Source organism: Mytilus edulis, chromosome 2, assembly GCF_963676685.1.
Source record: "Mytilus edulis chromosome 2, xbMytEdul2.2, whole genome shotgun sequence".
Lineage (NCBI taxonomy): Eukaryota > Metazoa > Mollusca > Bivalvia > Mytilida > Mytilidae > Mytilus > Mytilus edulis.
The window spans coordinates 103,969,408-103,995,607 of record NC_092345.1 but is presented as its reverse complement, the minus strand read 5'-3'; the positions used below and the strand labels follow the sequence as shown (position 1 = coordinate 103,995,607).

Below are 26,200 nucleotides of genomic sequence, written 5' to 3'. Positions count from 1 at the left end.
GTATTGGTTAAGATGAAGGATTAAAATCAATGCAGTTCCTTGAAATATTGCTAATTTCTTATCCAAAAGGAAATATCTGTCACACATTAGTGGTATATATTATTTATGAATGTATATTGGTGTAACATATATGGTAGATTTTTTAGATAGTCAGTTACAAAACATTAACACATTTATATCTTAATAATGGCATCGATTCAATAGTTCCTATTAGTAAATGTTCAACATTCGTAAAGTACTTTGGTTTTAACGATCTAATCGTAACTATCAAAAAATAAGGCTACTATACGACAAACACGCTCACATCCAAGTATTTAATGCTGTTTTTTCATAGCGCACTTATTCAAACGAATTCTTATATGCTGCGTGTAAGCAGTAAAACAAATAACAATTCACAAATTGATAGGAATATAAAACTAATTATACTGGAAAAGTTAGACTGTCTGGCGTTGCTTTCTTTTTAACGAATAGAAAAACAAAATATGAACAATAAACGTATAATTTAAACTCTTTCTGTGTGTTTGCCGTCCGTCTAAGCGATACCGTTGACATTTCAATTAGTTAAAGTTGCTATGAATAGACTTTTTTCGATAGTTAAGATCAGTTCCAACTAACCGGTTTATCTGTTTTTACAGTACGGATTTGAACTGCTTCCTTGAAAGCTATAATATACATGATTAAAGAGTAACTGTTGTTTGTGTTGTCATGTACTCCGACGGGCCATCCATACCAGGTCTTGCTTCTACAGCTTTGTCAATCATTGGCGTCTCCTCTTTCCTTTGTCTTGGTCTAAGAACACATTTGCACAATTTACTAAGGAATGGAGAACGTTTCATTATAGCCTTTTTGAATCCATCATTAACAAAGGCATATACAAAAGGATTAACGCAAGAATTGGCATAAGATAAAGTGTGTCCGAACAGTTTGAAATAATGCATTGCGTCTGTTCTCGGAAAGTTTGGGTCAAACTGGTACCACAGCGCCACAAAATGAATTGGGCACCAGCATACAGCAAAAAGCAAAACAACAATGGCAACCATTCGGGTAACTCGCTTTATTCTTTCCATCTGTCTATGCTGTTTACTGTTTTTAACCGGCAAGACAGTGTTTTCATTCTGAAACAAGATAGAAGTAAAATGTTATATGTGTCACATTAAATAGTTTCAGGATATTCTTTTTATACATGATCCAAACTGATTGTAAAAGTATTCGTTAAAAAAAATGGCGGGTAATTTAAAATTTGATATGGATGTTTAGAATGAAAAGGTATTCATTATAAAATAAAACCATCTGTTTATCCAAAACATCTTGTCGACACAGACAAGTATTTGTAAACAAAATATTGTATTAAGTATTTACTCATAAATATAGTGGTTTACTTTTAACCAAATGGTATTGGTGCTGTCATAAAAATCTATTGAAAAAGTAAGAAAATTGATGTAACATTTGAGAATGTCAAGATATGAAGAAAAAAAACCCCGCTATTGCGGTTAAGTTAATGTATCAAAAAATCATCAACTGCCGTCCTGCATATCAAAGTAGCATTACAAACTACGAAATTGGGTGTTGTTGAGATCAATATTTCAGGCAATTTTTATTTACAACATATGAAAGTCTCAAAGGAGTTATTGGACTCAAATTTAAGCTATAATTATCAAAAAAGGAACATTTAAATTTGACTGTCCCTCTGGTATCTTCGTATACATATAGTGTTACTTCGATTTCAATGCCCATTACATTTTTATCCAAACATTAAAATCTCAGTATAAATGTATATAAATGATTAATGATTTATTGTTCAACTTTAATGCGGGGTTCACACATTGCCGATTATTGCTCCCGTTTGAGATCAGACAGCGATACGACACGAAAAGTGGAAAAGTCGGATTAGTATCCTCAATTATCTGGAATGTCCTATTATTGTCTGAACGCAGTCGTTTTAGTTCGTTACAGATTCCTACTGGTCGGGAAGGGTCCGAATAGTTCGGCAAAGCACCCCGACAGTTAGGTGCGTCCCGTAACATTCGGGGAAACTCAGCCGATTTTGTCTAGTCGGATTACAATCGTGCCTATGTCGTGACAGATTCTGCTGTATCGGATCGAATTCCTAACAATGTTCTGTGTTTTCGGGACGGTGTCCTGTGGAACGGGAATGATCTGGAGAAGTCCGGATAATAACAGAATACAATACGACTGAGACCAGACAAAGCCGTTTGCAATGCGATAGAGCGGACCGTGATAGGATTACGTTCCGACAGTACCCGATCATCTCGATTATGCCGACAGTTTTCGAACGGATAACTTCCGTCAGCGTCGGTTCACTGTCTTGTCACTATCTGATCTCTGTCGGATTACATTCGGTAGAATCGGGACGCAGTCGTGACAGACTCGGTCGAAATTTACCTGGCGAAAGATACAAATCGAATTTCCATCCACGATTCACAGGATCTTGATCAGACTTTTGACAAATTTTAATCGGGAATGGTCCTGTCGAGGACGGCAGTAAAAATCGTGAATGTGTGACCCCAGCTTAAACAAAAAGTACCGATTAAACTTCTTCGATAAATTAAAAACTTGCTTTGGGTTGCATCCGCAAAATTTTGATATTTTTGTGAAATAAAGCTGATAATTCGTTATTGATTAGTTTATAATTTTTATGCGGTTCCTTTTATTTTGCTGTTCACTGGAAGGAAAGTGATTATGTACTTTGCAGTTATATTATAGTTTTATAAATTCATGTATTTGGTTTTGATGTTATATATGTTATATTTGTTATTCTCATAGGATTTTGTCTAATGCTTAGTTCGTTTCTGTGTGTGTTACATTTTAATGTTGTGTCGTTGTTCTCCACTGATATTTAATGCGTTCCCCTCAGTTTTAGTTTGTTACCCCGATTTTGTTTTTTGTCCATGGATTTATGAGTTTTGAACAGCGGTATACTACTGTTGCCTTTATTTAGATCCTTTGAGAAGGTCTAAGTACAGATACCTTTTTTTCAATTTTCTAATTCATCAATCACTTTTAGTGATATATGGCATCATTTTGATCTTACAAGACACAGAGACGTCAATAAAAGAGGCAGTAATAGAGAGTGTATAATCCATAGCTAAACTTACTTAAGGGACAATTTACATTGCTAAAGTACCATATGCTAATAGCATTGCCATAACGAGTTATACGTAATTGACTATAGAGAAAGTTTGATTTTAGTTCTGACAGATATAATAGATTAGGGTTAATAATAAAACTTATTGCTTTCCCTTAACCTAATACACCACCAGACTACTCACCACTTAACGAACGTTAGGTATATACTCGTGGTAATTCAATGTACATTCAAAATCAACTTTATTGCATTTAAAAACGATTGAAAAAAAAACAAACAATTCGTTAGCGTGGATTATAGAGGAATCTGGAAAGTACATCATTATTTGATAATAGAAAATATTATCATGAAAGCAAAAAAGTCCTCTTGAATTCTGTGCGGTAAACAATAAATAAGTGATTGCATCTTTTTGTACGTGACTGCATATAATTGATAGAAGGAAACCTGATGAATAGTAATATTCAATTCTGATTATATATTAAACGATCATTTTTAGAAAATGTCTGGTTTTTATGAAAAACGATACAAAATACATGTTATAATAAATAAGTTAGTAAACGTTATCTTGTACAATAACTCCCACAGTCAGTGATATATGATCAGTAAATATTTCGGATAAAAAATAACGGTATAAAAAAACGGACACCCAAAATTGAAAAATTCCTTAACATCATACAAATTGATCATCTATCTTATTTATCTTTCGCTAACATTGAAACTATTTTAAAGTTAAACAAAAATGTTACTTTCTAAAGCGTATTGATCAATGGCGATCATATTAATAGACCCAGGACATAACACAAATAGTCAAATAAGGAAATGTGGGTTTATTGTCACCTATCCGTTAGTTTTTACCAATGTATCTGCTATAAAGTGAAACTCCAAAAACATCGTTGGAAACCTATACCGATAGATTGACGTAGAAATAAGAAATTCATTGGAAAGCAAGAACATTTGATGTCATAATTGAATGTTTGCTAATCAAAGGACTGAGATCAAACGAACAACACGGTTATTGTAGAAAAATAGTCAAGCAGTTTGGGGAAAATATAAATCAGGGAACTATTAGAGAAACGTATTGAAATATTTGGATTTGGCGGCAGATTTCTTTCCATCTGGGCAGTAGCTATGCTAGACTTCTGATATAAGTTATTGCTCCTCAAGTTATTAAGATGTAATAATTCCATGTAAAACAATGTGTTCATTTGCAAAAGGATCGAAAGCTTTTATCTTAAATGTAGACTTCAGACATTTACCGATGTTTAAATCTCACGAATCGATAAAGCAGTAATCAAGACAAACACCAAAAACTAATGGAATCACACAAACTCAAGAGTCTCCTGCTGTGCTTGTATCATGTGACATGCGAATACACGAAATGTTTCCGTAAGCAACTGATAACACTTCTGTCAAGGTAAAGGGAAGGGTTCGGCGCCCGTAAATAAGATAACCACTTTTTGTGTGATCCTGCTCAACACTATGAACCAGTAATTCAGTGGTTGGTTTCTTGCAGTCTCTAATATTTGACATTAACCAGGTCGTTAGTTTTCTGGTTTTCTTTACATTTGTCATTCCAATGCCTTTTGTAGCTGTATTTTTCTCATTGTTATACAGCGACCTATATAATTTATGTTATTTGGTCTCTGGTGGAGAATATCGCATTGACGCTACACCATATTCACTTTGTTCTATATAAATAATTAGAAAAAGTAAAATAATATTCACAATACATGAATCTGTGGAAACGTTTATGACGCATAAAAAACCAAAAGATTAATATAAATAAATATATTCAGGTTCATAATAAGTTTAACATTCAACCTTCATGGTGACTTTCGCTAGCCTTTATCCTTCTGTTTGTTGTAACAAAGTAATGATTACTTTCTAAATAATAAATGATAAATGATAAATAACAAATAAACGCATCCTGCTAATACTTACGTCTTGTCCGTCAGACCGTTTCAGTTTTTGTCCTTTCCATAGATGATGCAGTATATATCCATAACATATGACGATAGCTGTGAGTGGGAGGATAAACGTTGTTAGTACCACTCCTAATGTTGTACCTTTACTCCATTGCTCCATGGAAGGCCACTGGGGTGTACAATCCAATACCTCCGACTGATTTCTAGGTACAACCTCATAATACAACAGGAATGGTAATGATATGCACAGTGACGCTATATAGTAAAATAAAACATCCTCGATTAATAAAACATTCATTTTCAAGAAAACTACTTTCATCTAAAAAGTTTCTTGCAATATGTAATAATGGTGACCTCGCATTCAAATCCCAAAGATTTGCACAACATTGCTCAAAATATAAAGAATTTATAATTCACTATGGTTATAGTTCAAAGAAACAATGAACAGTAACTTTGACTTATTAAACTATTTCAATACAGATTTGTAGAATTCCGACCAAACTATTTCTAGATATATTCAACCTTCGCATATTTAGTAACCAAAGAATGTAATGTTGTTTCAACTATTTATCCATAAATGGCAGATGTACACAGTTTACAAACATATTTCGTGATTCTATGACAATTGTTCGTACCCTTAGTTTTCGTATTACATGAATATTGCGAAACGATAGTTTAGTTCAAGATTAGATTTCCCCATTGTCTTCCTGTAAACATATTCCTTTGAGTAATTGTTTCATCGGCATTACACAACCTTTCTTTACCTCGGATTGTCAGGATGGCTCAAAGAAAGACCTCCCTACGGTCGGTCTTTCATTTGATCAATCCTGGCATCCCTCGGTGTGTTCTATGACAAGAAAAACCTTAAAATATGCATTATCTATAACAAAACTCCAAGCAAAACAAAGACCGTAAACATTCATCAGTCAAAACTCATACGAAAACGAAGATATGTACCTAGTGTCTCTTTGATGTTGGGATGTACAATCACCGGCCACGTCCACTCATTGATTTCGTTAGATGTATTTCTATTTGTATCTATCTGATGAGTTAAATCTTTTTCAACTGCATTTGATAGTGATTGCGTTGTACTGTTCAAACTCCCCAGTAAACAGATGCTATAAACGATTACCCGTCCAAACTACCTGGTTAGGAAATGCTATAAACATTTACCCGTCCAAACTACCTTGTTAGGAAATGCTATCAACATATACTCGTCCAAACTACCTTGTTAGGAAATTCTATAAACATTTACCCGTCCAAACTACCTTGTTAGGAAATGCTGTAAGATTTACCTGTCAATATTTCACAATAAAAAAAGACCGTAAACCCTTTCCTGTTCTAACTCCTTAATTGTCCAAACTATTAGACTTACAAAGGGTTTAAACACTTACTCGTCCAAAATTCAATTTAAAGAATGCAAACAGTTACCTGTCCAGATATTCTTGTAAAGATTGTTAACACTTTCAAACTCCTAGGCTAGTAATGGCTATAAACTCCTAACTGTTTTAAAATGCATTGTAAGCATAGGCTGTTAACACTCATCTGGCCCGAGACCACAACTAATTCCTCTATCAGTCAGTTCTTTATAACGTTTTGTCGCATTAAAAAAACTGCCCTGTGTTTTTTGTCTAATTTTTTGTGTGTGTAATGAAGAGTACAAGTCCAAAAGTATATCAAATTTTCAGAAAAATTGCCGTTATACATCATACAAATTAGGTCAATACACATCCACAACACTATTGGTTACCTTTTTGCATCTGGCCTAATCACTCTTTCCATATCAAAATCAGTTAAAATAAAGGATCCAAAAGTTTATTATTCATTTTCCTATCCCAGGCATATATTACCTTAGCCGTATTTGGCATAACGTTTTTGGAATTTTGGATCCTCAATGCTCTTCAACTTTGTACTTGTTTGTCTTTATACATATTTTGATATGAGCGTCACTGATGAGTCTTATGTAGACAAAACGCGCGTCTGGCGTACTAAATTATAATCCTGATACTGTTGATAACTATTATTTCAGCTCTTTTCTTTCATTTCCAACCCAGAAAAAACAAGAAATGTACGAGAAAGGGAAAGAAAAAACCCCAAAGAAAACATACACTATAGTTAAAAAGAACTGTATTTGTGAACAACGAAAAGCAGGATCATAAATTGTGGTATTGGTCCACCTCTCCTAAGCTAACAAAGGCTATAAACTCTTACCTGTTTTAAATTCACTGTAAATAAAGGCTGTAAACACAGCCTGTTCAGGCTCCTAGGCTAACAAGCCTATAAACTCTTACCTGTTTGAAATTCATGGAGAAAGGCGGTTAACACTTACCTATCCAAATTACTACGTTAACAAAGGCTGTAAACACTTACCTGTCCAGACTCCTAGACAAACAAATGATGAAGCACGTGTTGACCTCCAGTTCATTGACTGTATTGGATTAACAATTGCATGATATCGATCTATCGTCATGGCTGACAATGTCAGACACGTAGCGTGTAAAGTCACCTGTAAAATGTATTGTTAAAAACAATTCAGACACTTTGGTGCTTTTGATTGTCGACTTTTCTTTTTATTTATAACCTTTTTTAAATACCAAATGCCCGATGAGTTGCTTACAAGGATTAATAAAGGTAACAGTAGTGTACCGCTGTTGAATAGTCATAAATCGAATAAGAGAAAACAAATCCGGGTCACTAACCAAAACCGAGTCATACACATCAGCTATAAGAGGAAAACAACGGAACAATAAACACACTGAACTGCAACAAAAACAAACGCCAACATACATATATACGGACTATTTGACAACAGTGGCTGTATTCCTGACTTGGTACAATAAGATCTCTCAGCGCGATCATCGAATGTAAGATGTACTGAAGTACTGGTGAATTGAAATTGAAGGCCTACCACTGAAATATGTGTATGTACTTAGTGTCCGATGTTAGGCGTTAAAATATGGTAATTGTACAGAAAAAAATGTAACCCATTGGTGGCATTCGGCTGTTGTCTGCTCTATGGTCGGGTTGATGTCGCTTTGACACATTCCCCATTTCTTTTCTCAATTTTATTCTTAATTTATGTGTACATTCTTTTCCTTATTTTGAAGATGACGCTTTGCTACGCATAACTACGAATTCAAAGCATTTCTCCTTTTCTATTCATGTTGCGGTGTGTAAAACATTGAAAGTTCAAGTACACGTTTCTTGTGAGGACCTAAGTAGTTAATCACCAAATATATCTGCCAGAGAGACAGGTCTGGAGTCGACACAAATGAGCTTACAGGAGATGAGATGATTTACCAAATTTATTGTATGATATATCGAACTTATTTATAAACGCTTACAGCCACTGTATTTCAAACAACTAATATAGAAAGGACACTTCAATTAAAACAACCATATAAACATCAATCAACTAGTTTATACATACATATAACATTTTGAAAACAGGAGCTTGTGTAGTTACTATCAATAATTTAGGATATTAGGTGCTAGGAAGGGTAAATTATTTATAATGCAGTATTTCCAACAGAACATGATATAGTATGAAAAATACTTTAAGCGCTTTTTTCACAGATGCAAAAACGAAAACAACATTTAATACATTTTATGTGTCCAACGCGCTTTTATAGATGTGCTTTCATCAAAAACGCACAAAGCCGAACATTTGAAAGCCGAAGATGTATAATAACGAAAACACTTGAAGAGTATTTTCAAGTATTTACAATGAAACATAAATGTCCAAGATAAAAAGTTTACCCATGAGAAATAATCACTTATAACTTGAAAAAAATTCTGATTCTAAACGTTTTGGATTTTTTTCATGCTATGCACAATGCATTGGTAATTGTATCAAGGATTCAGTCAGTAGATAATCACGTGTTACTGGCCTGTATCTGGTAAAAAGTTTCAATGCGTATTTTATATGTGTGAACAGCAAAAAAGTTGAAAAATCTGTACAAAAGAACTGCCATATACATATGTTGTTGTTTACAATTTTTAGAGAAGGACAGTTATGCCTTCAGTAAAATAGTAAGAATAGCTATGCATCGAAATACTGAGCAAAATAATTAGCTATAATAAAAATATCTCTATCGGTATTGACACACGAAGTAACGACCTTTATGATAACTTAATTACTGTCGTAGGAGGAAATTAAATTTCAAGCTGAACGTTCGTGTTATTCATTTACTCTTATTGAGTTAAATGTAGAGTAAGAAAGGGTTAATGAAAATTACAGAGCAAACATTTTTTGAATATTTGTCTCATTTTAAATAAGTTAATTAAAATAGAATTTTACCATGTTAAGTTTGATATTTAAACAGCTCGCCCAAAGAAATATTCCAATATTGCTACAGTAGCAATCAATTATCGCAGGGAATTTTGATTTATTCGCATTTAATTTATTTACTACATAGGGAATTTGATTAAATTCCTGTATTAAATTAATGTTACATTCAAAGTGGAATATTCCGAAAATCGGATGGATAACAACTGCATTCGATAATACAGGTTTGATTATACTGTTTCCGAACACATACCTTATTGGTCATTGATTTGTTGGAGCTTTTGATTTTGTAATTTGACTTTTCCGAACATATTTTATTTGACTTTTTTCTTATTTTGAAATCTATGCAAATGATAAAACAGAAAGTAACAACAAACTGATCATAGATACCAGGTTCGAAATTTTGTATTTGCACCAGACGCGTGTTTCGTCTACAAAAGTCTAATCAGTGACGCTGAAAAAAAGTACGAAGCTGAGGATACAGCATTCCTACAAAGTTCGCCAAATACATTCAATGTATTATATTCCTGAAAAAGTTTTATAAACAGTTAATTTATAATTATGACCATACCAATGATAATTCTTGTCAAAACAGAAGTGCTTATTACTGGGCTGATGATACCCTCTGGGAATAATAATAGTAGCATCGACCCAGTGTTTGTTAATAAACTCATCATAGATACCAGAACTAAAATTTTGTATAATTGCGCCAGACACGCGTTTCGTCTGCAAAAGAATTATCAATGTTAACATGAAACGAGTAAAAAGAGCCCCTAGTTGTATTGAATTTTTTAAAATGTCTTATAGAATGACATAAGATAACGTTAACAACAACTACAGTTTAGTTTGCATCTTGTAATAGACAATGAAAGACGGTTGAGAAAGGACGAATGAGAGTTTAAATTTTCCTTTTATTATCTTTCCTTTCCTTTGTAACAACAATCCATCAGCGCCATCAAAATTGAAAAAGATGACGGGATACTTGTTTAGGCAGTTGGAGGACATCGATTTCAATCTGTGAGATACTCTATAACAGTTAAACAATGCATGATGGAGTCCATAAACAATCAATTGGATGACATCAACATAGAGGCCGTAGATACCAATGTAACATTCAAACCGCCATGACAAAAAAGATAAAAAGACAATAACATTTTAATAAAACTAAAGACTAAGCAACATGAATCCAATTAAAAACTTAGATCATCATCCATTTGTGGCACCTGTTGCATGTATCATGTATGCACAATGTCAATGATAAATTATATTTGGTGAGGCCTCGTTCGAGGAAAAAAGATTTGATTATGATTAGGGCAATTGGAAACAGATATTCCGTAACGGTCAATTAAACAGATAATTTGAAACCCTTGGTTCAATTACGTCATCGTAAGTCTTCACAGGGAAAATTCTGAAACGCTAGCTCTAGAATAAATGTTGACCTGTTGACAAAAAAAACCAGCACCAACCATACTTCATTAATCTGTGCTTACCGGTTTTGAAAATTGAGAATTGAAAAAAAAGTTTTTGGTAAATCACCAGGAAGTATTTCTCCCGACCGAATGTAAAAATTACAAGAACATGTTAATTTTACAATGTTTGATTTGGTATCTCCTTAAAATCACTTAAAATGCATCCATTGGCTGTGATATGTCATTTTAATTTAAACCTATGTTATCTATATTTATAATAGCACAGGTATAAATTGACAACTAAAATGTCAATTATATGAGGGAAGACCATAAAACTACATTATCCATTTTTTAGCATCGTGTGTACAATAAGATCAGATGCCCTTATATGGAGACCGATTTTTCGACCAAATCAGGTGTATAGCAACAACAGAACTATTGTCTTCAATTACATGAAAGGAAAACAAGAATGTAACAATTATTAGTATTTAATAATTTCTATATAATCTCTAGATAATAATCTAGAAATGTTTGAATCAATTTGAAATGGATTGCAAACAACAATTTTCATTCTATTTTTATATCTCTATTATTGCTGTAATGTCTAAGGTTCCTTTGTGTATAATCTATCAATAACTTGAATTTGCTTTTGTTTAAATTAGTTTTCAAGTCTTCTCTTTTTATTGTTATGTATTTGTATTAATAATTAAAGGCATATTTTCCCAATCGGTTTGTGATTTAAATGCCAGCAATAAAAAGTTCACCAAAATGTAATTGTTATTTCTATAACTTATACACTTATATATATCAAATAATTCATTTATATTGAGAATAATTTTCGATGCATCTTACGTTTTCACATTTTACCAACGCTTGATAAATGTATTACTATGAAATTATTAAAAAGTATCTAAACAGGAAGATTTGCATTACATAACAAACTCATCATAGATAACAGGATGAAAACTGTGTACGCTAGACGTACCTACCATTTAAACACGACAGTGAGTATCGTATACTAATATGACTTTGGTTAGAATTAGCTGTTTCAGAATTTATAGGGCTATGATTTCACTGTTCGTTCACCAAATTGGAAATAACGTCACGTCATTGGTTATGTTTCCATTGTTTGGGACATTTATTACCAATCACAACGCTTTTGTGTTTGTTTTTGAAAATACTACTCAGAATGCCTGAAATTCTGAAAAAGCTAATAGCACTAGACATTTGGATATACGTGATTGACGTCACAGTTAAAATTGTATCGCGAGTTGTATTTGGATAACGCCTGAGATCAAAATAAATGTTTGTGTTGGTGTTTCTCGCTATCAAAATGAATAATATTATCCTAAACGAAAGTTAGCATATATCGTTCATGTTTTTAATTGTGAAAATTCTTTTTTTCTTCAACGCTTTTGCTTCATCAATTCAAATTACTGCATTTGGTACTTGTCTTATGAATCCGCTTCGAAATACGAAAGTTCTACATTTTCCTATTAGAATCGGAATAACTCTATCGTTCCATGCTCTATATTGCTTATGTAGGCTTATTTTTTCAAAAATTTACACATTGCTCTCACACTAGGTATAAAGATAACGATACATATAAAGCTAAGCTATGTTTGAATGAGCATGGAGCGTAACACGAACGAACTTAATTTGTCATTTTCCAATCTAAGAAACGAGTTTTTAATTCTTGTGTTTTTAAGATTGTTCAATCTCAATGTGCTTTTTTATCAATCAAATTTTCTATTAAAACATGGATAGATGAGTTTTGACGAGAAAAGCATGCCACAGGCAAGCTACAAAACAATAACACAGTGAACAAATCAAGATCAAATGGTTCTCTTTTCCCATTCATATATCTTATATAATTGTTTTATTTTATTTTTGCATTATTGTACTTACATAGATCATATAGGTAGAAAATTTACAGATGATACTTCCTAAAATCCACGTAGGTATGACGTTATGAATAAGTGTGACTGGAACAACGATTATAATAAACATCAAGTCAGCAAAGGCTAGATTTGTGACGTAGACATTAGTAACAGACCGCTCGCCGTATCTAAATAGGATGTAAATAACTAAACCGTTGCCTATTACACCTGTTAAAATTATGAGACTCCACACAATGCTGATGATAAACACGACTGGGTCCGGAGGCAGGTCTGATTCTGTCAAGTTGGAATCGCTTGTCTCTGTGACGTAGGGTAGGGTAGTGATGTTGTACATTAAATCATACATAGTGTTTTTATTCCTGATCACCTACAACAAAAGTATTGAAAATATGTTAATAATCTACTTCTGTGAACTTATAGAAACGAAGTTCATGTTTGAATTGAAGAAAACAAACTTCACCAAAAACTCAGAAAGCCTGTGAATTAATATTTCAAATGGACTTGGTAAAGACACTACGTTATACTTCGGATCATGTCTATTGGTCATGGTATTTCATAAACTATACTGCAGCCTAAAAGCATCGGGGTTGAACGAAAATATGTATAAGAATAAATATCTATTGATGACGATTCAATAATTGACAAAGAGTTGTCCTCATATATCAGTACGATAAAAAAAAAACCGATAAATAATTGTATTAATACATCTTTTCGAATTGCTATTTGGAGCTGTTTATTTTAGCAGGCATATATCTTGTTGAAAACAAATCTGTATAGAATACAAGATAAATATCAAACCATCGTATTACGATATCTATTTACTAGTATATTATCTTTTCAAATATTTATTTTTTCATTTTCACTTCAGGTCCCACAGCGAGTATATATCTTGCTAAAACAGTTTGCAAATGGTATTAATAGCTCTATAATAAAATAGAATATAATACACAACCATTAAGATTTGTCATTTAAACAATAGGCTAACACATTTCGTATAAATAAAAGCAATAGTAGTATACTGCTGTTCAATAGTTACTATTCGATTAAGCCAAAAAAAAAAAAAAATCGAGTTACAAACTAAAACCGAGGTGAACTATCAGATGGAAATAACGGAACAATAGAAACACTGAACTACAAAAAAAGCAACCGCCAACAAACATAAAAACGGACTGTATCTAACAACTGTCATATTTCTGACTTGGAACAGCATTTAAAGAAAGATGGTAGATGGAACCTGATTTTATGGCTAGCCAAACCTCCCACTGATATGACAACGTAAACAACACTGCTAAAAGTGCTACCAATTATAACGATGTTAATTCATTCTGAAATAAATCTTTTGTGAAAGCTTTGCTTACCAGGATCTGTTCAGGTAATTATAACAACAGCCAATGACATTTCATTCTTTTAAATTTTGAAGACATGTTTTAATTCGACAAGACCAAGGGATTCCAACAGATCCTTAAAACAAAGGGTAGAACGAAGCGTGTTCAGATCATTTCAGAGCAACGAATACAGGATCGGCATTTTAGTCACATTACTGCCAACTGAATTATGATTGGAGGAAGTTGCAAAAAAAAAAACGACCAGAAGGTTAAGCATTGAAGATTAAAATTTTGAAAAATGTGTTTGCAGATTAGAAGTTAATCGCAATAGCATGTATAGGTGTAAAATAGATTTAAATGATAATTGAAATAGACTGATCTTAAAAGTAGAAAAACACTACTAAATTATAAAGTAGGTTATTGCATGATTTAATAAATAAACTCATCATAGATACCAGGATATAAATTTTATATTAACAACAGACGCGCGTTTCGTCTTCAAAAGACTCATCAGTGACGCTCGAATAAAAAAAATGTTAAAAGGCCAAAAAGTACGGAGTTGAAGAGCATTGAGGACCAAAAATTCCAAAATGTTTTGCCAAACACAGCTAAGGTAATCTATTCCTGAGGTAGAAAAGCTTATATTTAAAAAATTCAAACTTTTGTTAACAGTTAACTTATAAAACCTTTTTTTGGAATGCAAGATAAGGATGGAAAGTTTAAAGTTTCTCAATTTTATGTTTTCCTAGATCATCAGTCTAAAATGAATGTGAATTGAAATGAGCTATACGTTCGAATTGATCGTTAGCTATTTATAGGGATTGTAACAAGGATACTAAGGTTAATTTTAAACAATAAGCTATTGACCATTGATCGGTTAAATTAAGCATTACAAAGACACTTCAATAGGTTTAAGTACGATTTAATAATGGGCAGGTCTTATCCTTGATTATGTTTTAGCCATATTGATATGAGATTAATCAATCAACAAAGGATTAGTTTTTGCACCTGCTTTCGTCGCGATTAAAGTTGTTATAATCATGAAATGCAGAGTAATGGACTAAAGTTTCTATTAACTCAACATGGAAGCGATGAGATTTCATGTTGTCCAGTTCTATCTTTTGTGACGAATAGGGTACGACATGGCATACATATAACATGGTACTAAATGGAATCATGTAAGTATTCCGAGTGGTACGAAATAGCCTTCAAATAAGTCTTTCTTATGGTAAGAAATGGAATACATTTTAATCTTCCATATTGTACAATTTTGGTTTGCTATGGTACTAAAAGGTTTCCGATCACATTACAGATATTGCTAAAGAAAACTCTTTTTAGCATTTAGAAAGAATAAAATCAGGAAGTTACTTGTCAACAAGAAAAAAACAACAAACACTGAATTACAGGATCCTGATTTTTGATATAGATATATATAATATAGATGGTGGCTACACATGTTTGCAGCCATTAAACCCTCCTGTATCCTTTGAAAGAAATCTGAATCATTGCACTATGGTAAATTTTTGTCAATGTGCTGTATATATGCATTTTTGTGTTTCTTTGTTACATATTTTTTTGTTTTATAGTGAAGAGTTGTCTCATTGGTGATCATACCACATTTGTCTTTTAATAGACGCTATATATGACAGTTGTTATCCATTAGTTTGATGTGTTTGAGCTGATTTTGCCATTTGATTATGGACTGTCCGTTTTGAATTTTTACTCAGAGTTCAGAATTGTTATTATTATATAATTTTTAGGATACAGATTTGTTAAGGCAACCTTGCTTATTTCAGAATCTTAGCTATTAATTTTTCAAATTTGTTAAGTTTTTATGTAAAATGTATCTAGAAAATAAATTGATTCAGCTGAACAAAAATTAGCAATTTGCAAGATGCTCCGTTACAAGAAATCAAAGGGGCATATCCATTCTTTATGTTATTATACTAGAAATTTACTTTGCTTCACATGTATTGGTCTGCACAAACCGTAAGATAGACAAAATGGATCCTTTGATTTAAACTAAGGGTCAATAAATCAGTCACAAGGGGTCCCTTGATTGAAACTAAGGAAAAATTAGAAAACCATTATATACAAATTGTGAAAAACAATGAAAACGTCAGGAAAGACCTGCTTCTTTACTTATATGTTGAGACCTTTACAATAAAGATTAAATATAGAAATTAATCAGATATGATCGATATTTCATATTACACAACATACAGTTGTAATGAGAATGTATTTGTTTAAACGATCATAGATAACGTCAATTACGTTCTCCATACATTTCTCATTAGTAATCTTTAATTATCTTTAAATCATTGGCAATACAAACCACAGGTGACAAACGAACGTTTTAACTATCTATAATAGTATATGCATAACACGCACATGTTCCAATGAAAGTAAATGCTATGTTTTGATAAATACGTTAAGTTAATTTAAAGCCTCTATCTTGTCAAAGTATAGATCCATAGACAATTGTACTTCAAGGCAATATTATTGTTTGAACTTCCTACACGAAAAGCATATACATGCATCAATATTAATCATATCAATATACTATAATTCCAAAAACATTATCTCTAGCTATAAAATTAACTACTATTTTTTTTGTATTTACAATTTGTCAGATTTACGAGTATAAGCGCCTATCATTTTAATATCTGAATTTTTAATGAAATAAACAGTGTTATCATCTACTTTTGTACAAGTCCAGTCGAAAGTTAATATATTATTCAAACAACGTACCACTTTGATGATGTATTTGTAAAAGATAAGAACTCGGTCAATGGATTTTTCGATTGGAAATATCTGATCTGTAAGTAAAGTAGCAGTTCTGTTTTGCACGAAAAAGTCCACGAGAGCCAACCTTCATTGTTTTTCCCAACGAAAATGGTCTTTAATAAGTTTGATTAATATTGGACGGAAAATCAGAAATATTTAATCGAAATAAGAAAATACAATGAAATAAGAGTGTGTAAATGTTTGGCAAAGAGACAACTATCTGCCATATTCAAATGACGGCAATATAGGCAATTATTATAAATCAACATACAATCAACATACATTCCAATGGGAACAAACTGTGCCCCTCTACTTGCCGACTTGTTTTTTTATTATTATGAGGCTGACTTCATGCAGGAACTTCTTAGGAAGAAAGATAAGAAGTTAGCAATATCCTTTAACTCTACTTTCCGCTATATAGATGATGTTCTTTCACTAAACAATTCAAAATTTGGTGACTATGTGGAACGCATCTATCCCATCGAACTAGAGATAAAGGATACTACAGATACAGTTAAATCGGCTTCATATCTTGACTTACATCTAGAAATTGACAATGAAGGTCGGTTGAAAACAAAACTTTACGACAAAAGAGATGATTTCAACTTTCCAATTGTGAACTTTCCATTTCTAAGTAGCAACATTCCAGCAGCACCTGCATACGGGGTATATATCTCCCAATTGATACGACATTCCCGTGCTTGCATTTCCTATCATGATTTTCTTGATAGAGGATTGCTGCTTACAAGGAAGATATTAAACCAAGAGTTCCAAATGGTGAAGTTGAAATCATCCCTTCGTAAATTTTACGGACGCCATCACGAGTTGGTTGACCGTTATGGAGTAACCGTTTCACAATTCCCTTTCATGAATGTGACCTACCGAATTAGACTATTTACCGGATTTGTAATCACATAAGCAACACGACGGGTGCCACATGTGGAGCAGGATCTGCTTACCCTTCCGGAGCACCTGAGATCACCCCTAGCTTTTGGTGGGGTTCGTGTTGTTTATTCTTTAGTTTTATATGTTGTGTCATGTGTACTCTTGTTTTTCTGTTTGTCTTTTTCATTTTTAGTCATGGCTTTGTCAGTTTGTTTTAGATTTATGAGTTTGACTGTCCCTTTGGTATCCTTTTTTTATACAACCGTCAACAAATAAAAAACCATACCCTTCAAAACATTGAACAAATTATGAAGTTTATCCCAAAGAGATAACTTGAAGAAAAAAGAAAACAACTCTTTACGAATCGATGTATTCGAAGAACTTTTCTGTATAGACCTTCATCAGAAACACTCAAAGCAAAATATTTGAAAATTTTAAATCATTAAAACTAATCAGGGCGAAGTCAAATTTTTAAGTGTAGTATCAGGTTTTTGTTGTTCTTTGCAGTCCATCTGCCAATATCTACCAAGAGTCTTTGTATGGAAGTATCATGTCTGAAAAGTTTAATTTGACGTGTGTTTTTTCGCAAGAAATTGACGTTGATTTACAAAAATGTTCATATACGACGAGGAATTATTGAATTATATGAGGTCAGAACAATCCGATTATCTAGCCGACATGGGTTTTGTAAATAAAATTTTATCTTACCATTTGTGTGGATTCCTACATGATAATTATATAAGTGTTTTTGCTGTCTTTTCTTGTGGTAAATGAAAGAGGAATTAGCTGCCGAATTCATGTTCACAGATTTGACTGAAATTTTCTCATCGACTTATAACACCCTAAAACGTATATCCACACAAAGAGGACTGACTTTAACAATTTTCGATGCATAAACTTGAAATGATATCAGCATTTCGTGTGTGTCTTCATGCTAACTAATTAACCATTGCGGTGACCTAATGAAGAATATGAAGATTGCCGTTATCACTTCGAACGATTAAATAACGGACGCAAGCGTGACAGGTGATCAAGGATATGTTGTACACATATATTTATTTGTCGTTACCACAATACCCGTTCATTGAACCAAATGGGACTGACAAGCATACCAGGTTTGTACTACTACGGAGAGAACCATTTTGTAGAACAGTTGTTATCTCCGGAGATTTTGAAATAAACCGAAGACTATTAAAGGGGAGAATGCGTAATACATGCTGTTCATTACCATTTGATAGGATGGTAAGTTACATGCTTTTTACAGAAATTGTCAAAATCTATTGTAAATATACTATTTGATATTTAAGTCTGGAAAACATGATATTATTACTAATTGAAATTAAGATTTTTTCTTAATTTGGCTTTCATTGACCTCAGGTATTCTGGTTAAAGATAATTTTGTTCATATTTTGTCAGCTCGAGATCTTTAACAGTTTATTTTACTGCATGGGTTTCGCTCATTAGTGAATGGTCGTACGGTCATCTGTATTTGTTTAATCCTTGTCTTTTTGTCTAGTTTGGAAAGTTTTGGAAATCTATTTATTTTTACTTCTTAAAGACTATTAATTACCAAAAACCACCGTCAGCAATAAATTAAAATTAAACTGGTGCTATGCTTAATATATTATATATATATGTTTTTGTTGTAATTTATATCAACTTCAAAATAAATACGCGATGGTCTTGAATCATAGATTCGTGGTACTGACGTTGTTTATCAGCTTAATAACGTGTTATATATTCGTTTATTTGTCTTTATAATATTACTTTTACTGTTTATTTTGTTTTTGTTGGTATTTATTTGATGTGACTGTGAACTTATACATCCCGTCAGTGTTTTATAGTTCTATTGTATTATTTTTGTATTCATTATTCTTTTATTTTTGCCAATATGTAAAAAAGAAGATGTGGTATGATTGCCAATTAGACAACTATCCACAAAAGACCAAAATGACACAGACATTAACAACTATAGGTCACCGTACGGCTTTCAACAATGTGCAAAGCCCATACCGCATAGTCAGCTATAAAAGGCCCCGATAAGACAATGTAAAACAATTCAAACGAGAAAACTAACGGCCTTATTTATGTAAAAAAAAATGAACGAAAAACAAATATGTATCACAAAAACAAACGACAACCACTGAATTACAGGTTCCTGACTTGGGACAGGCAAATACATAAATAATGTGGCGGGGTTAAACATGTTAGCGACTAAACTATCAATCCGTACACATCCAACATCCAATGGATTTAGTGTAAAGACGTCATAAACAGCAAGAGAAAAACATGACCTTGTGCAATGCCAAGTTACAGGTATTAACAGATTGTAGATCCATGAATATGTATATGCATATAACATACTGGTAATATTTAGTTAGCTTTTAATTCACTGATAACAAAATCAATATTTATACTATATCTTTATGCCGTTTTGTGTTCTTTTGATGCATATAACTTTGCTTTATACTTATACATCCCGTCATTGAGGTCATTGCGCCATAATATTTGTTTGTTTTAATAGTGATTACGAAAATAACACAATGTTGACAGCTAAACTTCTATTTTTGACACTTTTACCTTTTATGTCTGTTTGTTTCGTTCACACATCGTTGTCAATATAATGGAATTTTATGCAACTGTCATACAAGTGAGAGGTTTAGCTAGCTATAAAACTAAAGTTAAAGCCACCATTTTTTACATAGGAAAATGCCTGTATCAAGTCATGAATACGACAGTTAATTTCAGTTCGTTTGATGTGTTTGAGCGTTTGATTTCGCCATTTGATTAGGGATTATTTCCTATTTGAATTTTCCTCCGAGTTCAGTCTTTTTGTTATTTTACTTTTTCATATCTTTAAAGATGTGTATTTTTGTTGTTGTAGTTTGCAGATCTGAATTAATGTTTCACAGATGTATAAGCCTCTCTCATTCCCATCAAAAATCATGGTCAGTGTCAACTGCCGTACGTGTGATACCCCAGGACAATCTTAGTCCATCAACCTTGAATTGGTCATTCAAGGTAATAAATTAGCATTATACATACAAATTGTTAATTATCATAATGTCATTCACCGTTTCAGAACCTACAAAATTCTGTGTATTATTGTCTTACACAAACAATAATTTTTGAATCAAATGATGTGATTTGTATCTTCATTTTAGGAGTAACACAATAATAAAAAGTGTCTGAATATATTCAAAATTTCTAGATACCAGACAACCGGTATATTGATCATATTTGGAGTTATTGTTATATTGCCCAATAAATTTACACTGTAGACCAGTTAACCTTTTAACTATCCCGAATAAACATTAAATCAGATGAACATTATTGTAATCTACGCCTTGACAGTTACTGGAATGTTTTAACATACTCACAGTGGGATGACTCTTAGAATCGATCGGTAACCTTTTATCATCATCTTCTGTACGGTAATTAGCTCATTACTGTTGTAAATATGAAATTAATACCACAAGGACAGTTAGTGCCACTTTTCTAAATCTATATCTTTCTGATTTGATAGAACCCCTACCATCTCGCATTTTATAACAAGTTAATAAACAAGAATACCGAACTCCGAGGAAAATTAAAAACGAAAAGCCTTTATAAACAACGTTTTAACGAGACTGCTGAGATGTTTATTACAAAACAAAAGTCGAAGAAGAACTTTAACAAAAAAGTAAACGGAGGCAAAACATGAAGTATGTCTGTTAAACTATAACTAAAACAACCATTGACGAGTTATCGGGCTTAGGACTGGCTATTTAACCCAGTTGTCTGGTGTAGGGCAGGCCCATACACGTGTGGTGATATTGCACCTGCTATTTTTGGCTTAGGACATGGCATAACCATACAGAGATCTGGCTTAGGACATGCATATGCACATGTGGCGATGTTGTTCATGTATTATGGCTTACAAAACTCAAGCACATACATGTGTGGTGATTGTAATCCTGTTGTCTAATTTATGACAGGTACATACACATGTAGCGATGTTTAACCTGTGTTTTTCTGGCTTAGAACAGACACCTAAATATGTTGTGCATTTTAACCTGTTTTCTGGCTTAGGACAGGCATATAAACATGTGGCGAATGTTAACCTGTTTTCAGGCCTAGGACAAGCACATAAAAATGTGGCGAATTTTAACATGTTTCTCGCTAAGAGCAGGAATATAAACATAATGTAAACTTAACATTGTTGTCTAACATAGGACAGGCACACACAGTGAATTTTCGCGTGAAATGTTCTTAGAGTATTTAGTAATAAATTTAAATCTTGAACAAAGATCACCAGCATTATCAATGATCTGTCTAAATCTACAGGTTGTGTCATATATATATTTATCGAATACTTTACCAATACGAATATAACTCACAAGGGGAAAAGAGGCGAAAGATACAATATATTGTTAACAACTCACAATTTGGTTTGCCATTGCAACCAATTGCTAAGGTTTATGACTCCTTCTGTAGCCATGTCAAATACGAATTTTTAATCTTCAATATTATCAAAACAGCAAAAATAATGAATAATAAAGATGAACTATTGGAAAACTTCGTGAAAAGCATTATTAGTCTTTGCTTCATTGCATTTAATAGAAAAAAAACACAGACTTTAAAAAAGGAGAAATTTGTTGTAAAATTTTGAACATGGATTACTCACTGTTTATCTATGATGTGCTAGCATTTATTGTTTACAAAAAGTCATAAAAAACCTTATAATTCCAAAAACATCGTGCTAAGTTTCTGAAGACGAGTAGAAGGTGTACTTAAATTGGTTTATATTTATATTTGTTTAAACCAGTATCTAAGTTTTTAAATTTGTTTTAAGGAAATCATTGCTAGCACTGCATGCAATAATCCTCTATCTCTCAAGCAACGAATTGCCATATACATATTGAGAGAACAAAGGTAAAGGGTAAAGATTTTACATATGTTCAGCATTGAATCAAAACAAGGGTACATAATCCTTATAAAACTCTAAAACAATGCCGATTCAAACAATTATAGGTCATGTTGTGGTACCTTTTGTTAGCTATTATTCGTATTTTTCTTTGTCCTATATGTTCTCCAATTTATTTGTATTGTCGTCCTGTCATTTAATGTTGTCATTTATTGTTATACTCAACATTGCCTTAAAAGCGGGAGATTTAGCATGCCACAAAACCAGGTTCAACCCACCATTTTTTTCTTAAAATGTCCTGTACATTCAGGAAAATGGCCATTGTTATATAATAGGTTGTTTCTTTGTGTGTTACATTTTAATATTGTGTTTCTGTTGTGTCGTTGTTCTCCTCTTATATTTGATGCGTTTCCCTCAGTTTTAGTTTGTAATCCGGAATTGTTTTTTTCTCAATTGATATATGAGTTTCGAACAGCGGTAAACTACTGTTGCCTTTATTTAGAGTTACTGGGGCTGACATATCCTTTAAGAAAATTACGTAGTTTGAGTTGATATACCAAAAAAAAAGAGTTACATGAAACATAGATATTAAAGATCTTTCTAACCGGACAATTTCAGACACATTGGACATTTCTCTTTATCGTTATTGGAGTATGGGTTTACTATAATACATAGTTTGAGTATGTTTGTAAGCGTCAAATCCTCCGCTAACCTGTGATAATTGTGAAACAATATAACAATAGACCAAACTGAAAAGGTTAGTTAGAAAGGGCTTGGTTAATCAGATTGATACTTTCTATAGAGTTCTAGAAATGGCTTAAAGACAAAACGACAAAGCTTTGTATCAATGAGAGAATTAAACAAATTGTTTCCTTTGTGAGATTAAAATATTCATATTAGGAAAATGAATATTTGTAGTTGTTTGTGTTAGAATCATTTCAGGTTAGTTCCCTGGAGGTAAATTTTCAAAGCATAATAAGAACGTTTTAGATTATTTAAAGCAAAAATATCATCAAAGAAATGGCAAGGGTTATCATCTGTGTTCAGCAAATGGAATTAATATGGATATTTGCATAAACTATGATTGATAACAATACAGGAAGAAGACTGGTTATAAAATGACGGAATTGGTGGCCTTTGTATTTAACCTTTCTTCAATAAAGAAGACTTTATATGAGTTGCATAAAACACATTTGCATTCATAATTGTTTCAGGAATATTCGTTTGAATATGAACAGTTTGATAACAAATGTGGAAGTGTTATTAAAACTATCAACGCAACTGAAATGACAAATAAAAACACATTATTTAATTAAAGATATAAAAAGTAAAGTTTACAATAGAAAAATATTTTTATATATTCTACTACAAAAACTAATGATCAGTTCGTATGCGTGGATCATACATGTGAGAGGTTTACCAAGCTATAAAACCAGGTTTAATCCCCCATTTTCTACATACGGAACTACCTTTACCAAATGAGGAATATGACAATTAATACCATTCGTTTGATGTGTTTGAGCTTTTGATTTTGATATGTGTTAAGGGACTTTCCGTTTTGATTTTATTTTAGATTTTGCTTAAATAGAATTGACTAGGCGAATTAGTTGCTGTCTTATTAACGTATATCTCACAGTTTCTTTTCAAATACACATTCTTTAAGACGTTTTATATCTCGAATTCTTAGCATAAACTAAACAAAAATTATATACATGCGTATGTTTCTGTCTATGTCTCGAACAATAGTTTACTTAGTACCTTCATCACAATTCTAAAATATTTATTTGTGAAAATCTGAGGCATTATGTTCAATGTTTATTGTAGTCAGGTGAGCAAGGAATATATATTGTTAGATATACTGTTCCCAGGATGAGATTGTGAAAGTATGGAATATGGATTTTAAATCAGAATTGAACAAGTTCTGGAACAAAATAAGCTTAAAGATCAATAGGTTATGGAACTCCTTTTCGAGATATTTGATTTTCAACAAATGGCGGGAAAAGGCTGCCTTTATCTTTTAACTTATATTTAGCATTGACATTATTTGAGTCTCAAATCGTGTAAAACAGGAAATTTAGAATCGGCTTAAATTTTGTCAATGATATTTCATGAGTTTATAAAAGTCTTCTGGGGAAAGAAAGGTGGCTTGTATAAGGCAAAATATTTTACCCTTTATGTTAGGAAAAAAAACCCAAGAGGTGCGAACATCTGACAAAAATTCCTAAACCTGGAATGAGTACATCCAAACTAACTTTACCTTTATTTAAAAAAGACAAAGTAACTGGGTATTTCATTGATAGATTATGGTATTAGACGGAATAATATTCACAGAAATGTATTATTACTGTAAAAAAAATTATTGGAAGAAATTAAATGAACAAAATTAAAATAAAATAAGATTAATTCAAGTAATTTGTAATGCAATAAACTCTTACCTTTTAAACGATTGACAACTGTCTAAAACATTACAATGAGTGTTCAGCAGAATTAATCCGTCAATAAACTGCGTAAGAGTTGACATAACCCATCATTATCTTATTACTCCCAGCAGAAATACATTAAATGGTATTCAAAAGTAGGACTCGTATAGGTATTACAGTCGAATCAACCATAAATCGATTCATTGGTTGGGATTCAGACAAATTATGGAAATTGTGGGTAGCTTGTGAGAACCAATCATAAATACGATCCAGTATCAATGCTATTACGTATATTCTTTAATACTGTTGATCTCTAAAAGCGTTAAAGTTAATTATTGCGGAATAATCACTATACAATGGAAGAAGAACAAACATGATCATAGAAGATTAATTTTCGCGTCAAATTAAATTAAACGCCATGGATAATAGTAAACATTAATAACTCGTATATATCTGGTTCGCTTTTATTACAAGGTTGTCAAATTAATTTTGTCAGTATTGAAAACCTTTGTTAACGGCTTTAAATGGTTATGCTGGAAAAGTGATAATTTTAATAATAGCTAAGATTTAATCATTGTGTTTTAACAATTATGGTTTTTGTTTATACAGTATTACTGATTCAGTACCAGTACTACTCTATTCATTTGTTTGTAAGTAAACAAATTTCGCTTTACGTTTAAACAAAACTAAAAAAAAAACACTTTCATTGTCAAAAAGAAGGTCATATGAGAATTAAAATTAAAAAGTTCAGAATATGAACTAAAAAGAGAAATAAAAAGGATATACTATTGTTCCTATTTATTTCCCTTCTATGCACGTGACCAATGCAGATAAATATTGAAAACAACACTTTTAATATTTGTTTGGTCTGAAGCGCTTTTCTGGATTTACCTTCATCGGGAACAATCAATGACTTTGCGACTCTCTACACACACTCAAATACAAAATTTCATGCCTGGTATTTATAATGAGTTTATTTACAACCACTGGGTCGATGCCACTGCTGGTGGAGTTTTCATTCCCCGAGGATATCCCCAGCTCAGTAGTCAGCACTTCTGTGTTGACATGAATTATCATTGATTTGGTCATTATTATAAATTAATTAACAAGTCTTTATTTTTTATTTAATTACGAAGGCTTTTCTACCTCAGGAATATGTTACCCTAGCTGTATTTGGTAAAACTTTTAAGAATGTTTGGTCCTCAACTTTTTAACTTATTACTTTACTTTTTAACTTTTTTTATACGA

General features: G+C 32.3%; 1 protein-coding gene across 1 annotated transcript; it reads right to left on the bottom strand.

Annotated features, from left to right (window-relative positions):
- Positions 1 to 301: 301 nt before the first annotated feature.
- LOC139513752 (galanin receptor type 1-like) lies at positions 302 to 25,129 on the bottom strand. The gene is made up of 5 exons (XM_071302534.1): positions 24,968 to 25,129; positions 12,637 to 12,996; positions 7,402 to 7,537; positions 5,048 to 5,286; positions 302 to 1,115 (listed from the first exon to the last, which is right to left on the bottom strand). Exons 2-5 carry the CDS (start codon positions 12,973 to 12,975, stop codon positions 678 to 680), a joined length of 1,152 nt encoding a protein of 383 aa, XP_071158635.1. The 5' UTR covers positions 12,976 to 12,996; positions 24,968 to 25,129; the 3' UTR covers positions 302 to 677.
- Between the last annotated feature and the right edge of the window lie 1,071 nt (positions 25,130 to 26,200).

What these genes read in the sequence shown, in the direction of transcription:
- LOC139513752 (XM_071302534.1), bottom strand. Translation starts at nt 12,975, where the DNA reads ATGTATGATTTAATGTACAACATCACTACCCTACCCTACGTCACAGAG. An exon ending in TTGTCTAGGAGTCTGGACAG is followed by an intron (nt 5,287 to 7,401) that starts GTAAGTGTTTAC and finishes TTTACTATATAG; the next exon opens with CGTCACTGTGCATATCATTA. An exon ending in AACGGTCTGACGGACAAGAC is followed by an intron (nt 1,116 to 5,047) that starts GTAAGTATTAGC and finishes ATCTTGTTTCAG; the next exon opens with AATGAAAACACTGTCTTGCC.